This window comes from Corvus brachyrhynchos, unplaced genomic scaffold, assembly GCF_000691975.1.
Source record: "Corvus brachyrhynchos isolate BGI_N302 unplaced genomic scaffold, ASM69197v1 scaffold255, whole genome shotgun sequence".
NCBI classification, from domain to species: Eukaryota; Metazoa; Chordata; class Aves; order Passeriformes; family Corvidae; genus Corvus; species Corvus brachyrhynchos.
In genome coordinates this window covers 2148199-2164908 of record NW_008238358.1, presented here as the reverse complement: position 1 = coordinate 2164908, position 16710 = coordinate 2148199, and the positions used below count along the sequence as shown (strand labels likewise).

The window sequence follows — 16710 nt, the reverse complement described above, 5'->3', positions numbered from 1 at the left end:
CGAGGAAGCGCCACGGACATTAATCGGCAGACCTCTCCGTCACAGGAGAATAGTGTCAGAGAGCAAAGCGGTGCGACCTGCCGCCGCCCCATTCGCCAGGTTGTCTGTGGGCTTTAAGTGCGGATTTGTTTTTTCCTCCCACCACCAAAGGCCTGAAGGGTATGTTTTCACTTTCAGAGATTAAAACCGAAGCGGCGCTGACGAAGAACGGACATGCTTGACACTTGTCTGCAGTTGCTTGTGTTGCACTTCGTTGTTTACTGGAAAAGGAGAGACTGAGACCCCGTTACTTGACTTCTTCTTGGGTTATGATATAACTAATAATAAAGCAAAACTGTGGAAAGAGCACCTGGGAACTGAGCATGGTAGGATCTTGAAGAGAAAAGTAGCTGGGATCGACGGGAAGAGGAAGGGGAGGAATGGCATCCCGAGAGAGGCTGTATGAGCTTTGGATGCTTTACTGCAGTAAGGTAAATATTTGTGTTTGTTTGCTTTTATCCTCTTTTATTTGCTAGTCAGGTATTTAAAAGGTATGTGTAATATATTTTTTCTTGGAAATTGCATAGACGTGGTTAGCTTCTGTAAGGATGTAATTGCACTTCTTAGACTATTTACAGACTTATCCCATGGTTTGCTGTTCATCGTTTGTTTTTTTTATGTTTGAGATGAGAATTGCCGTGTTCGTGTCTCAGTTTAAGCAGTTATTGTAGCTATATATTTTAACTATGTGATTGCATACGTTTACATAATTCTTCGTTTTGTAGCACATTAAGCTGTATTGTACTGTACTGTATTGATTTAATTCAGTGCTATCTAGTATTTAGCTTTGTACTTACTGATTTCTGAACAGCTTCAGCTTTATTTAAACTTCATTAGCAAAAGCCTCCCCAAAGAGCAGATTTATTAAGTTACTCCAGAGTCTGCCGTTGCTGGCTATTGCCATAACATCTGCACACTCCATTAGTAATGAATTTCCTTCAGCTGGCAGAAATAATGCAAAAATGCCATCCTGTCTCCATTTGCATTTTATAGTGTAAAGCAATTAATGTGTTTAAAGCACACCCGAATTGCTGCCGGGTGTGCTGAGTATGTACACAAATTGGATTGCAGATTATCTGAATAGGTAGGTGTAAAATAAGGAGCATACAAAAAATGGCTGTAAAGGTGGAGGAAAGGACCGATCTACTATGATACAGGAGCTCAGTAGCAAGGGTAGCTTTTGATGGCCTTCTCTGGTTTTGTTTTGCCTTTTTGCAGTCTCATGCTTCGTTTGTATTTCAGTTTAAGTTTCCAGTCCAGTAGAACATTAAGGGTAGAACAATCCTTCCCTTGTTCTTCCCACCTCATTTCTAGAGAATTCCCATCTCAAGAGCATAGAATGTGAGATGTTAAGTACAGACCATTTAACACAATTGCACTAAGTACTTGTCTTAATGGTCTCTTTTCCTAATTTTTGTTCAACCTTAATCCTCCACATGTAGGTAAAACTAGTGCAAACATAACAGCATGGTATCAGTTCTTACTGCTCCCCGTGCGGGTGAACTGCTGGGTTGAACCTTTGCCTTTTAAGCCAGTGTAGTGATGATAATGGCAGTAGGAAGTGGAGTAGCACTGTAGAAGATGGATGTTTTGCCAGTGAGTTCATCGATGTGAGAGGAACAAAGACGCTTGGAATACACTCAAAGAATCCAGACTTTACTCTGCTTTGGGAGACACTAGGGCCGAAGAGATTGAGCCAAGTTCTGAATTTCTTTGCTCCGCTGTTCTTCGGCTCTTTCCTCCCTTGTTCTTTAAAATATTCTTTTGTCCGTTTTGGATTTACTCCCCCTTTGCTGGAACCTTTTGTTCAGATTGTATGCCATCCATCTCTATGTTGTTCACATAGCAGGAAGGTTGCATGAAGGAGTGTTAGTCAAAATGTGTGGTGTAGATCACTTAGGGGATGTTTGGTTTCTTTATGGAAATGATGTGCCCACAGTCTACACAGATATCAGGTGGTAGAGGATGGACTGTTTAAAAAACCTCGTATTTTCATATATTCAGTCTCCTCATTAGCTATCAGTGATGGTTTTGGCCTTTTTTTCTTTCAGACCCATATATTAAGGGCACTATTAAATGAATTTGTTTGTTCCTAAGTAGCAAAACATATATTTTAAAGATAAAATAGCGTGTCTTTAAAATAGGAGGGCAACTGGAGTGATTCAGAAAAAGAGAGTCTTCACTTTTTCAAGAAGTCTTAGGCATTAAACTTTTTTTTCTTCTCTCTCAACTGGTTCAGGTTCAAATGATATCTTATTCTGCTTGAGGCAGGCATCCAGCCTTAGAGTCTTGGATTAAGCTTGGTGAAGTTGAGAGCAGATGAAGAAGAGACATAGGTCTTGGGATGTAAAATGTGGGAAGTCTTAATGTAAATTAGTTTGTTCAGTCCACTTGGAAGCATCTGTATATTGTGCTTTGTTCTTCTCAGAGCATCTAGCAGAACGGGAAGGTGTAGCAACATTTACCAGTGACAGGATATAGTGGTTTAGAGAAAAGTCTCTTTATACCTGGGACTGCCCAGTGAAGTGTAGTATGTTGCACTGTTGTGACTTTGTCCCAGAATGACATCCTGGGAAAGAAAGCTGGGCAATTTCTTCAAACTAGAAAAACTGCAGGAGAGTTACAGTTGAGTAAAGAAGGAATTTATTGTGCCACAAATCCCAAATATGTGGGTTTAGCTTTTGCAGCCTTGTTAGCTAAAGAAACAGTGAAATCCAAGCTACTCCTTTGTGATGCTTCAGATTGTTGCTAATAGTCTTGTCTTTCGATAATCGGGTCCTTCATGATAGTCTTTTAAATACAGCACCCTATGCTAAAGGAGCAAGGCTTTTCACAACTTTCAAGCGCTACACAATGCTGTGTTACCATCTTACCATCTATCCTGGGTCATGACTCCTGTTCTTTGTAATAATTTGATGTCTCTGGCAGCATGAGGTGTCAGTTGCAACACTTAGTTTTGTGCAAAGTTACATTAGGAAGGTATTTCTCTGTTTTCATTGCCTCTTGTGCAGTTGAGGAATTGGAGATTTGGGCAGACGGGAACATTAATCAGGGGCTCTGCAGGAGCAGTCTTTGGAGGACACCATGTATGAGGTGGTTTAATGTTTCTGGTTGTTGTGGTTTGGGGGTTTTTTTGTTTTTTTAAAATTTTTTTAATGATAATGTTTGAGTGTCTGCAAGAGTTTGGTTTTAGTTGGTATTCAGTTGTTTTGCATCTGGCAGTTTCTAGTCTAAGGCTACAATTTGGCTTTAGATTTTTTTTTTCTCTGTTTCCCTAAAAGCTACAGATTACAGTCAACTGTTAAAGATGAAAGTAGTAGCCATACTTGATTTATAATGCATCTGACATTGCATGGGAGCAGTTTAAAACTTAATTAAATCTAGTAGAATTTAGATATGAGTTGCTGGGGTTGTTACCACCATGTTATATTGTTCACCGTCTTGAGTCTGTTCTTGTCTCGAGTCTCTGGTTGGTTTTGATTTTTTTTCTTTTTTTTTTTTCCAAACTGTTGATGTTAAACTTTCTGCAAGTTGTTAAGGATGTTAAGATGTTAAGGATGTTAAGATGTTGTTTCATCCAAGTTGTTAAGGATGTAACTTCTTGATGATTTTCAGTTTTAAATGGTTTTAGTGGTTGGGGGATTTTTTTTTTCTGTTCAGTGAACTGTTAATGTACAATGCCTTTACTCAAATATTGATATGGATGTAAACTGCTGTCTTCTCATCCAAATGTTGTAATGTGAGCATTTTAAGATAATTGAATAGCACAGGTCATTCTGTAGAAGTCGCCAAGAAAAATTTTTTCCAGTTGATTGTCAGTTCAAAGCCTTCAGTAACCTACAGAGGAGAATGGAACACTTCTTATATAAGTGCAGATAGAGCACATAGCTGAAAATGCTTTACTAATGAAAGTGTACAGCAGGAGAAGAGTTACATTAGGTAGGAGAAAAAAAGTACCTGCTTTCATGTGTGTCTGTGACTTCTTTGTGTTTATGTGACTGAGGTAATCTACCAGTTTTGTCTTGTAACATTAGACTGTCGTGGCTGTAATATTACTATGGTAATATTGCTATTGTAATGTTGGTTGAATAACCTTTTATTAGATATTGATTGTATATCAGTATAGAAAACTTATTTCTGTTTCATAATCCTCTGAATTAACTTTTACTGCAGATTCAAATGAAGAGATTCAACCTCTGTCTTATCTGTAAGATTGTAATTATATGTAGTTCATCTCCAGTTGTTCTGGTGGGTATTCCAGACTCTTAGACATAAAGCATGTCAGGATGTCAGGATTTCTGATATTTTTGATTTTATTCAGAAAGTGTTCAGATACCCTTTTATATGGAGAGTTTTCTAGTCTATGAAAAAAAGGGATCCTAGTTGCCTTCAAAAGACATTTCGAAGGAATTAATGCAAGCAATTCTACCATATGCACATCAGAAAATCTTCAGTTTTCATGGTACTGAAATGGTTCTGAGCTTTTTCTTACACTCTTGTCTTATAGCCCTGATTTCATTTAAACACTGCCTTTGCCTGTAAAATGACACAATGATTTGAAGGGAAGCCTGTGAATGTTCTTTGCCCAGTTTGGAGCCCGTGCTTCACATTTAAAAGAGGGAACATTCAACCTTAGTGTCACTGATACAGTCGGGACTCTGTGTGTTAGGTGATCATAATGATCTGGTCATTACTAATACAGGGAGCTGAGACAGTCACATCCCTTGCTGTGTTAAGAGCAGCAGACTTGTGCATAAGCTGTTATCTCAAATGTGCTTTCTTACCTTGTGCTGTACTTCTCTTCTGTTTTTACTAAATCTGATTGAGATTAAAATGTTGTAGTTTTCTCTCTGGCACAGTAAGGGATATCTCTATATTATAAATATCTTCTCATTTAATATTGCAACACTGTTTCTCAAAGAAATGTGGGTTTAGCCAAATTATGCTTAGTTGTGGTGAGAAGCATGTAATTCAATGGGAATATAATAATCTTTGACATAGAATTGTAAGCCCCATGTGAAACACTGACCTTTGCATCCCAGATGTGATCTCATCCTGACTTGGCTTGCACTTGTCTTCCTTCTTGTGCAACTGCTGACTTGTCAGTGATGCAGATCACAGTGCTATATATTGCCTTTGTTATATTTGATAAAGAAGTATTCAGCTTACAGTTAGATGAATGTTTGAGCAAACCAAATGGTCACTAAAAGTAGTTTTTCGTAATTCACTGTCATGTAAATTTATGCCTCTGCTGAAACCAGTGAGTGAAGTCTTAAAAAACAAGCTATATAAGATAGCTTTTCTGTAGGTTGTTTTAAGTAAATCTCCACATTCCTAGTGAGTGTAACTTGTAGATCCTGTCACAAGCCACTTGTGGCCATGTGATGGTAAAAATATCTTTGTTCTGTCTCTATTCAAGAGGCTGAACTAAGAATAGATATAGATAAACAACAACAGTTGGTCTTCAATTCTGAATTAACTGCTATTTAAAGAGATGTCTCCTAGTCCAAGAACTAACATAATTCTGATATTTACAAATATAGAACTTTTCATCTAAATAACTGACATGAGTATATGAGACATCAGTCTCTTGAGTGGTTGTTTCCTACCTTAATTATGGGCCAGGGTGACCTTGTGCTGGTAGTTGTTCAGACACAGAACAGAGACTGACACAGAGAATGCAGTCTTCGGGTTGCAGTGAGGCAGTAGATAAATCTAAACAAAGATGTAAGAAAACCATAACATTTTACAAGCTATGAAGAAGTTATTGTTGCTTATTCTGTAATATATTTGGCAGTCCATACATGTAGCTGCTACTTCTAGATAAAGTCAAGTCTGAGGTTTGTCCATGTTTTTGGTATAAGATTCAGGGCTTTAGTGGTGTCCAACATGAGGTTAGAATTCCCACATGTCTACAGGTTTGTGGATCAGTGCTTTACAGAATCAGTAAGAAACCTCCAGTTCTGAACATGCCAACGAAGACAATTCTGATTCAGCTTTTACTGACATGAAAGAATTAAATGTCTCTTAAATGGAGTGATTTACCATAAAGCTACAAACACAGGCTTCTGGTTCTATGTGTTGATTCTCTAATATAGAGTGAATTTAACAAACTCTGGATTGTTGTGTGTATCTGAGTTATGGAGCTTTTAACTTGGTCAGCTGGGCAGATCTGGGGAGAATGTGTGTCCTGATAAAAGAATATTGCTGAATCAACTCAAATGTATGGTATGTTTGTGCTGATTACAGAAACAGAAGAGAGGCTTGCTAGCTGCCTATTGAACAGCATTGGAGCTTAAGGCCTGAATCCAAATGTTGTCAATAGATACTGTTAAAATATTTACAGACTTCAGAAAGGTTAAACAATGGCTGTAGAAGAGAGAAGAGCTTCTCTAATTACTGAGCTTTTCTTGCCGAAAGAATTATATGTGAGTAGGGGAAAAAGCATCGAAACATGCACACCTCAACAGTACAGATAAGCACCTTTTTTCTTCAAAAAAAATCCAATTTGCTCAAGTCTAACTTTTCCAATTTATCTTCTACTTCATGGGAGGCTGCAGTGGAGCATGATAGGAGATACAACAAGAAACACCAAGAAATTAAAACTGTATTTGATTATTCTCCTCATAAACACTGTCTTAAGTTTGATGTCTCAGTTAGGCTTCTCCAAATATCTGCAAATCTAAACATGAGCTGTGAGTTTTCTGTGGCGGTAAGATGTTTGTGCATTCTCTGATACTTAAAAGCAGTTTTGATAATCTAATTTATGATTGAGGATTACATTTGCCTTTAGTACACAATGGGAATAAATGATATTAAATATATAGTGGGTGGGTACAGCTCTTGGGAGTAAAGCAGGATACAGAAAACAAGTGTGTTATTTACCGAAATCTGGCTCTAGTTGATTGTGCTGTTCAGTTAAAAACTGAACCAGCAGAAGTGCAATGGATGCCAAACAGCACTTGGACAAGTAACCCATATTCTGCTATGCCATAGTTTTTGAGGGTATTTTTTAAGTGTGCTTTTGAAAAGTGGATTTGAGGTTTTTAAGTGATATACCTTCAGTGTATGTATGAATTATACCTTCAGTGTATAGTTCAGCTCCAGTACATTAATGTAAGGCCAGGTGAAACTGAGGGGACAAAACCGAATAGTTAAATCCATAGCTAAAGATACAAAAATTGGTTTTAGTTAAATTTGGTGTAATCATATGCCACTTTGAAACAAATACATTTATTTATTAAGCTGTACACAAGTTCTCAGCCTTTATCTGCTGAAACACATGGCAATGTTCAGCTGTTGATATAGTGAAATAGTAGGCTGATGTTTTATTGTTGTAGCACCATCCTGCTTCCTTTCTATCTGTGATAAACTTGTATTGTTTCTTGCACTGCACTGAAAGTTAGAAACTCAATGGGGCAAAAGCTGACTTTGTGTGTGTTGGTGCTAAATTTCAGCCTTTTTCTCATGTAAAACAATGGCATAATTTGGAGTTTTAAAGCAATTAAGAGAGTCTAAAGCTTTTCTGAGATATATTTTGAATTTTCATTAAATTTAGGCTGATCTTGACACTGTAGACTTTTGACATCATGTTATTTTAGTTGCCTTTGAATTATTTCCCATGCTTCTTGTTCCCTTAGGCTTAAAATACAGCTTCCAGTTGGTTCACTATGCCAACTTTGATGGGAAAAGTGAATGTTAATAGATGTAATTTGTTGCAGTATGGTAAATTCCTGATAAGTGCCCTGTGCAGTGGACTCCAGAAGGCTGAAATAGGGTATTACCATGTGTACATGGGGCTTGCCTAGTAGTGGTACTTTCAGTCAAATGGGAAGACATTAAAATCTGAGTTCACATTAATTAGCTTCATCCCATGGATGGTATCAGTCACGTGCCAGTTCCAAGCTACAAGGCTGTAATTGTATCATTATTCAAAAACAACAGCAACAATAAAAAAAGCAAGAGAAAGAAAAGTAGAGGCTTTACTTCCATTTCAGTAAGAAAATTCTTTCATTTTGTTTTTCCAGTTTTGCTGGAGATCTGAAGTAGAGAGGAAAATGAATAAAAGTGCTTGGATTGCCTTTAACTTAAGGCAGTACTAGAAGATTAATAATATTTTTTGTTTTGAAAAGAGAAGAAAAATATTAAACTTGACTTTAAAGTTTGTGAGCTAAATTTTATCATGATTGGCAGCTATAGGCTTAATTTGGTATAAATCCCTATGCTAAAGAGAATCTTTAACTTGTCCCAAAATAGTTGTTTCTATCATGATTCACTGCAACTTCCATTTATAAAACAAAGCATCACCACTCCATCCCTCTTTTCTTTTAATTCTGGAAATGGAACAGAATGCTTGTGTGGATGTTGTAAAAGGAGATTTATAGTTACTTGCCAGGAGCTTTTCTTCTTTTGGATCCTCTGATTCAAAAATCAGTATTTTGATTAAATTGGAAAGTTGTGCCCAAAGGTGATTCCCTTGATAATTAGAATTGATTGATTGAATTTATCAAGGCAGTTTAGCTGGTTTAGAATGCTTTATAATGAAGTCTTTTACTAATTCTAACTGCAGTGTTGCTGCTATAACAAAGCTTTTCACATTTTATTTTGGCATTTTACATGAAAGGTTCACAAAAAGCATGAGCGCTGTGTCATATTTCAGAGTAAAGGCTGCTAGGAGTTCTCATGCTGGAAATGTAGCCTTTTATGTCTGAAAACATGAAGAGGAAAGAGTTCCCTTAAAACAGATCTTCTAATTCCCAAATGAATAGTTTATTTCAAACAGTGTTGAGAAACGTTCTGCAATTCTGCCTTATGCAGACTACTTCAATTAATTTGAAGAGGAGTAAACTCACCAGTAATCTAAAGGCAATGTTTCATGTTTGGTTTCTACGTGTTACATTTTGTAGGTCTAATTCAGCCTTGACAACAAAGGGTTGTTCTTATTTTAAATAAAATGCTTGGAGATGGGGGATTAGTTATGATAATACCACTGCCAGTGACATTTTATGGTTGTGCTTCTAAGCTGAAATCCACTTTGAGGGTTGACTGAGTGCTAGCGCAGGAGTCCGACCCGGCTGGCTGTTTGATGGCTGCATGTTAAATTTAACGGCTTCAAACAACTGTCTTGTCGAACAAGTCGGGCTTGTCTGATAGTTGGACTCTGAACTGCCCTGCAGGGAATTTTTGTCTTTAGAGCATGGAATGTGACACTGCAAATAGCCTCGGGTGGATCCAGCTTTTGTTTTTAGCAACTAATGCTTCCTGAACGTATCTGTAAAATTCTACTGAGCTTTGCCCTTCTAGTTCCTTGCCTGAAGCCTTAGTAGAAATGGAAGTAACTACTAAATCTAGAAGCAACCCTTTATATAAATACATAAATAGTGTGGTTTGAAACCTTGGGTAAATGTGCCCGTATTCCCCAGGCACAAGGCTGAAGACTTTCAGTGGGAGGACTTCAGTGCCAGTTTTGTGTACAATGTTTCCATTTAACTGAGAGCTGGCTGTGAGACTACCTGACTTCTTAAAGGATCTAAAAAATGTTATGCTGGTTCAAACATTTCTTGTGACCTTCTTGCACAGGCAGACTGAAAAATAAGACTGTATTAGAACATTTTTGTCATTCATTTAATCAGTTTTCATAGAGACTAGAAAAGGCTATTGTAACTTCCGGGCAATTCAGTTTATCAAAGACAGGAGCCTGTCCCAAGCTAGTGTAGATTTTGGCTATAGTTTCTTTTCACTTCATTGCCTTAGGGAATGTCCTGTCTGTCAGAAGAGCATCAGAGTAGATCCCCTCTCTGCTATCGGCTTTGCTTCAGCGTGGTTAAATGCTGAAGGTGGTGCATTGAGAGCTTGTTACCCAGTTCCACCAAGACCTTGCTAGAGTTTATACATCTGTATTACAAGTGTTAAACACTCCAGGGGGATCTTGATAATTGTTTGGCAGTGTTTAGTCGCAGTATTGCAGTGCATACTGGGGACCAGTACGATGGGTTTATTTAGCAAACGTTTTTTTTTCTTTCTAGCATCGTACTATGTTTGAAAAGAAAAAACCCAACAAACTAACCCTCCTCTGGCTGTTTCATGGGAGTCAGGCTTAGTGTGTTACGGTTTTGACTGTTTTTTGAGGTTATTTTCAGTACCTGTTAGAAACACTCCACTGCTCAGGCCTGGCAGTCTTTTTTTTTTTTAAACTGTAAAGAGCTGTAGCAACTCTTACTGTGCTGAGAGGATCTTAGGGAAATGGCAGCCTGAAGGGTGGTGTGTAATTTTGCCGGGTTGGGCTTTTTGTTTTTTTTTTTTTAATGAAAACCAGAGATGTTTAAGGAAAGGAAGGAACAAGGAAGTATTTTCACTTTCAGGTGCTCTGAGCTACATTTGATTTAATAGGCATAAAGGACTTCTTCTTCATTAGTGCAGGTGAGTGACTGCTATAGCAGTTGCTATAGCAATTTCACAGGCCTTCATTACAATGTGCTGAGCTCAGAAGCTGAAGCTTAACCTCTGCAAACTTGTGGCTATCAACTAAAGAACTTTTATACTCTTGGGCTCTTTTTTTTTGTTTTTCAGGGTTTTTTCGTAGATTTTCACTTGTCTTACAATGACACCTTTAAGATAGCCCTGTTAAAGCTCTGCTTGTTTCCGTTTATCACTATGAAGAGAAATGGCTGACTTAAGCTGGCTTTTACCTTCTTGGATTTCAAGCCATGGGGAAATTATCTTCCAGAATTTTTAAGGCGTGCAGTTTCTATATATGAATTATTATTCAAGTAAGTTACATCAATTTGTCCCACACAGAAGCTAGGCAAGTTTCAGGTAAATAAATTAAAAGCTTAGGCTTGTAACTTAGAAGGCTTCAAGGTTTCAGAAAACAACATTTCTTATCTTGTAGCAGTTGGAAAGCTGTAACTGGTGAAAGGCATCTTATTACCACATACAAGCTTCTTCCTGCTTTTACTGCTGCTGTACAAATCAAAAATTTCCTTCTTAATTTCTTGCTGATCTCATAGGACATGTCTGCAGAGTGTGTGTGGTGGGGCTGGAAAAGAATACCAATCTTAAACTGGTTTATTACAGTTTAGCCTTGTGGTGTATTATCAAAGCATACATTGCTTTGTAAACTGTGCTTTGAAAGTACATCTTCAACCAGCACCACAGAAAACAATTTGGAGCTGTTTTTTGAGATATAGCCTCCAGCTGCCTGTCTGCAGAATGGTAACAAAAGGGTAGTTTTGAAAGACATAAATTCCATAGTTTTTGCTGCTTCTACTGGTAGCAAGGCTTCTGAGTATTTATGATGCTTTATTCTGGTGTTCTACTGCTTCCTTGGGAGGAGTACAGATACTACGTAGTAGCTCACAATTTATAGTGGGTGGGGTAGAGCTGAGGTTGCAGTTCAGTGATTTGTTGCTCTCAGTAGCAGCACAAGTTTCAAAGTTTGAAAGCTGTTTGTTTGTAACTTTTGTTTCTAACATTTTTGAAATAACTTACATATCTTAATTGTAGCCCAGCTGCTAAATATTGGGTCACTTTTTCCTGGAATGAACTCCTGCTTCATAAGTCTTCATTTTAGTTTGTTTCTGGAAAGGAGGCATGCTTCTGTTAGCTGGTATATAATGGAGATTTATTTCTTGGTGTTTCTCATGTTGCTAAGTGATCTTGTTTACTTCTTTGCCTTCATGATTTTTAAAATATTTTTGTCCAAGTGGTTTTGAGTTAGTGCTGCTGCTTGGATGGAAGTCTCTCGATTTGACTGTGAGTCAACTGTTGCATAAACTTTTCTACTGGCACATACCAGTAGTGCTACCTGGTATTTTGATATCAAATCTGATTATTTTAATAATGTGGAATATTACATTATTAATTGACTGGCAGGGAATTGAAATAGAAGGGAGTTGGGTTGAATAGTGTGCTGCAGAGAATTATCAAACAGTTACTCCAGTTCTTGGTTTTTACCATGACTGGGAGGAGTTCTAGTGGCAAAGCAAATTGAGTAGTATGTGCTCTACAGGTAGGCAAAAACTTTTGGCTGTTTTATAACATGTGGCCTGCTTTTGTCATCTGTATAAGTGCTATTTCTTGCATATTTTGTCTGCCAGTGTTCTCTTTTTCCCAGTCTGTACTGATAGCTTTGCAAAGGCATTGTAGTTCAAAGATAAAGAAGCTTGAAACTGATTTAGGCTATGTCATTAAGAAGGAGCAAGCAGGCATTTAATCTAATTTTGTCTTTTGCTGTACACTTCCCCTTTTCTCATCCTTAACTTTTTATTAAAGCAATTTTAAGTCAGATAAAGATGTTATTTGCACAACTTCTGTCATGGTGACCAAGAAAAACAGTTTTTTTACAGAAGTTTACTGTTAACAATTATCAATGAGCCTGAGCTGTGTCAACAAACAATTTTAATTTGGGAATATGAATAGAATCAATCTAATATTTCTTGTTGGATTTTGAGGAGAAGTTTCTCACACCAACGAAGAAGCAGTTTGTTCAACAGGGAAGAAGTCACATAAATTCAGTTTTTGCACATGTATATGGGCATTATCATCAGAGGCATGGACACGTGGATATAGCAACATTTCTGTTCGTTACTTCCCTGTGGTTGCTTTGTCCTTTGTAGCCTGAGCTGTATTGTAATTACTAAAATGATATCCTGGTTTTCTTTGTCTTCATAATTCTGTGAAATAGCTTGCTTGCAGCTAAAATAACTTACTGTGAAGTACAAGAAAGTTAAAGCTTTTAAATATGTGACATTTTTGAAAATCTGTGGTGTCTGAAGACAGCATCTTCTACTACTTCTAAATCATTCTTTTAGGCAAGTCTTACTCTTGTCTAACTTTTGGTTTGATTTTCAATATGTTTGATGTCTGAACCTGAGAAATGTATATTCTCTACTCACCTGTTTGGGATAATCTGACAATCTCTGTAGCTTAAACTAGTAGTTTGGAAAGCTTGAAGTTATTCTTTATCTCAACAACTTCCTTCCTTCTGTGTTTTGCAATTTCATGTTGAGGACAATTGGTAGGTGTGTTTAAGATAAGTTAACCCTTTGGTAGTTCAGTGCATATTAAACATGAGAACAAGACTACACTGCACTTCCAGAACATAGTGCTGTTTTGACAAATTTTTAACAGAAAAAGAGAGGGAGTGATTACTTAAATAATTGAAAAGTGAATAAAAGCAGAGATGAGGAGAAGAAAGATTGTGAAGGAGGGAGAGATTAAGAATTAAGCAGAAGAAGAGAAAATAAGACAATTAGGAAAAGTGAACAAGAAAATGCAGTAAAGTCAGTGGAAGCAAATAATCAGATATGTATCTAGCTGAGGGTTTTATTTGGCACCTGTTGTCACAGTACCTGAACACATTTTATATATAATTAATAGGCATAGTGAAGTAAATTGTGTCTGGATGTTTGTTACACTTCCTGCTTGAGGTGAGGGTGGTTTTTGGGGACATGGAGATGGGTAAACTCTAGAATGAGAAGGGGGTTCCCATGCTTCATAACTCCTTGCTGTGGAAAGATGCTCTGAGAAGAGCTTTGCACCACTTGAGATTCTGGATTTGGATGTTTATTTTATTCTGAGGTTGTTTGTTTTGTTTTGAGTGGGTTTTTTTAACTTTGTTTTGGTTTTTTCTCACTGGAGGGCTCTTTTGTAGGTAGCTATTTTGCACTGACAGGACTCTGTCAATCTTTTTTGGTGACTCTTTGACACTGCCATTGCTGCAGAAGAGTGTGTGTGTTAGAGATATTCACTATTTGCTCTTCGATCTTAACTGCAGAGAAATGTTATTTGGGAACATTTGTGGTAATATAAAGGCAACAAGCAAAAGGGGGGATATGCAGAAGAGGGAAAAGGATGAAGAAAAGTGTTTTCAGCTTCTGCAAAAGGTTATAAATTATGGAGTAGATTCAGAAAACATTTGTAATCCCAAATACTTTAGGCAAAAATTTTAAAGCTATTTTGAAAATTATTTGTAGCGTAGAATGTGGGACTATATGCATGTGTCTTAGTGGACAGGACTGCACAGTCCTGGCAGAGGAATATGTTAGCTATGGGCTGGCAACTTGTTCTTGAAAATTAAGCAGCTTGACTTCTAAAGTAAGACTACCTCAAATGCATATTTTGACAGAATTTCCCTGTGTGGTATAATATCTGTCCTAGTTCCTGGGACAGTATTCAGCCCCGAGGGACTGCTGGTTGCAAACACAGTCTTTGTGCTCTGCTAGGAACAACTAGAAAGCTTAAATTTCTATCTGTTTTGTAGCTATCTAGTATGCAAGTCACAGTTTCTGCATTGTCTTTCTGAACACTGTCTCTAATCTGCTGCTAGCCGCCACATTGACCTGTGAGTGAAGCAAAAAGAAAATTATTTTGTGATTAGGATTGCTCTTAGAGTTCTTAATTTTATGAGCCATAAGGAGTGTTGTGTACTAGTATCTATGGTATCAAGACTAGAACACACACTAGGAAGTTTGTAAAGCTGGTATGGATGAGTCTGGAGAGTAAGTTAAGATCGTTGGTAAGGGGAGAAGCTAAAATGCTGTGGTTGACACTGGTGCCAAGAAGAGGAGACACATAAAGTAATGAATAGAGCAAAAATGTCCCATCAGTACAATGTGGTGGAAAATTTCAAAGGACACAGGTGGTTGTTTTTTCTTTTAGTTCTAAAAAATGTGTATTCCCTCCTTTCTCCCAGTTAAAATGCATTAAATACTTTCTTTTTGAGGCAGTACTACAGAGCTGTTGATAAATGACCTTGAGTGCAATATTGCCTAATGTTCTCATCTTTTTTGCAGAAAGATCCAGATTACCTGAAGCTCTGGTTGGATAGTTTTGTATCTAGCTATGAACAGTTTCTGGATGTAGACTTTGAGAAGCTGCCAACGAGGTATGTAAAATTACAGACCTGTTCATCTTTCCCTGATATCTGAAACAGACCTGGCTGAGAGCCCTGTCTTGTTCAATGGCAGTGCTGCCTTTAAACAAAAGAAAGTTTTTTAGTTGTTGAGTGGCACTCCCATTCATTTGAAGGTCAAGTTGGGTTGCCAATGATGAAAATAGGCAAATACTGGTATTTGCATTATATTAGGAAACTGGCATGAGTATTGTTTGTTCTTGCTCACAGAAACATAGTTGTTATTCCTTGTGCTCCTCATAATTTTTTTGAATAAGTATTCATTAAATGTTGCATATGAAATAGTATTAGTGTTTGCTGTTTGCATCAGTGACTGAAGAGAAGCAAGATGTAGGTAAAGAGTTTTATAATTTTATTTCAGGGGTTGCTTTAAGATTAAGGATGAATGAAATGCTTAATGAAAGATTTGGGTATCTGAGCTGAAAACATTTAAAAATTAAAATATGCACCAATTATAGACTTGAGAGTGATTTCCTTGCATCCATGAAGACTTCAGTTCAGGGTAAGAATATTGCTGACTTCCCTCATGTTGCTGACCAAAAGTTCCCATTTACAATCATGAGGGTCTATTGAAACCCAGTTTCAGAGTTTCATATTTAGTATTTTCAACTTCTGGGCTGTGTTATCATGATTATGTTTTCATGTCTAACTTTGAGAATGAGGAGTAAAAACTTAGGCATTGGATGTTTTCTCTTGCTTTTGAGGTGCTTGGGTGAACTAGGGGTTTTAAGAAAAATCAAATGTTATAGGATTCAGAATTTATGAGAGCTGTTGTTAGTATTATAGCTGAGACTACTAATGGTGTTTGAAAGCAAAGAACGGTGCATGATGGCTGCACTCCAAGCCCTGTTGAAATCAATGGAAATTCTTTAATGGGCTTTGGATCACATCCTGTTTGAAGTGCAAGTGATAGCCTCAACTGTTACAAGGAAATGAAGAGTGCTGCAACTGGACCTCAGCAGACAAAACCTGGACTTCCCAGCTCTTTGTATTAAAATTTTCCTCATAAGGCCTCTATGAATGTAAAATATGTAGTGCAATTACCAGCAAGCAAGACCTTCAAGTTAATTCTGTGCTCTTTCTGAAAATTTATTTCTTTGTAGTGTCAAAAATGCATCTTACTATGTTTAGTTTAGGAAAAGTTTTGTCCTTTGACACAGGTTATCTTTAACGTACTATTTAGTATTGAAATACGAATGCTGGAAGAGAAGAATGTCTTGGTACTTTGAGTGTTTTTTAGTTAGTTTGTACTCTGAGTTCAAGTGGTTTTTAGTGTATGTGTTCATGGTTTTCACGTTGGATTTTTTTTCAGCAACATAAAGCTTAGTTATGCAGAACAGTAGCAGCATATTCATTGTGATAAATGGTGACTTTAGTGAGTGTAAAAATAATGTGTTTTTCTGAGGTTAATGACAGGATTAATGATGTAGATTGGAAGCATGGAACCATGTGGATTTAAATTGTTTGCGTAACAGATGTAAAGAAAAAGCATCAAAACAACATAGGGATGAAGGCAGATCATCCCTGTGCTTTTATGTCTGCCTTAAAAATACCACTGCCATCAGATATTAGAATTAACAAAGAATTGCAGTTTCTGCCCATATTTGGATTTGTGATATAATCAGGCATGTGAAAAGTGGCATCTTTCTGGTGTTTGTCAATTTGTATTGCAGGCATTTACATTGTGAAAACAGTAATACTGGGCCTATGGAAAAGAAATATAGGTCAGTGTGGAACCACCAAATGCTGATTTCCAG

At 37.2% G+C, this 16710-nt stretch overlaps 1 protein-coding gene across 1 annotated transcript in view; it reads left to right on the top strand.

The window, feature by feature from the left end:
• The first annotated feature begins 6 nt into the window (after positions 1–6).
• Positions 7–16710, top strand: part of NBEAL1 (neurobeachin like 1) — a 79689-nt gene continuing 62985 nt past the window's right edge. Inside the window, 2 exon segments of the mRNA XM_017735564.1 lie at positions 7–470; positions 14835–14926. Of these exon segments, the coding sequence (XP_017591053.1) occupies positions 420–470; positions 14835–14926 (143 nt within the window). The 5' untranslated portion in view covers positions 7–419.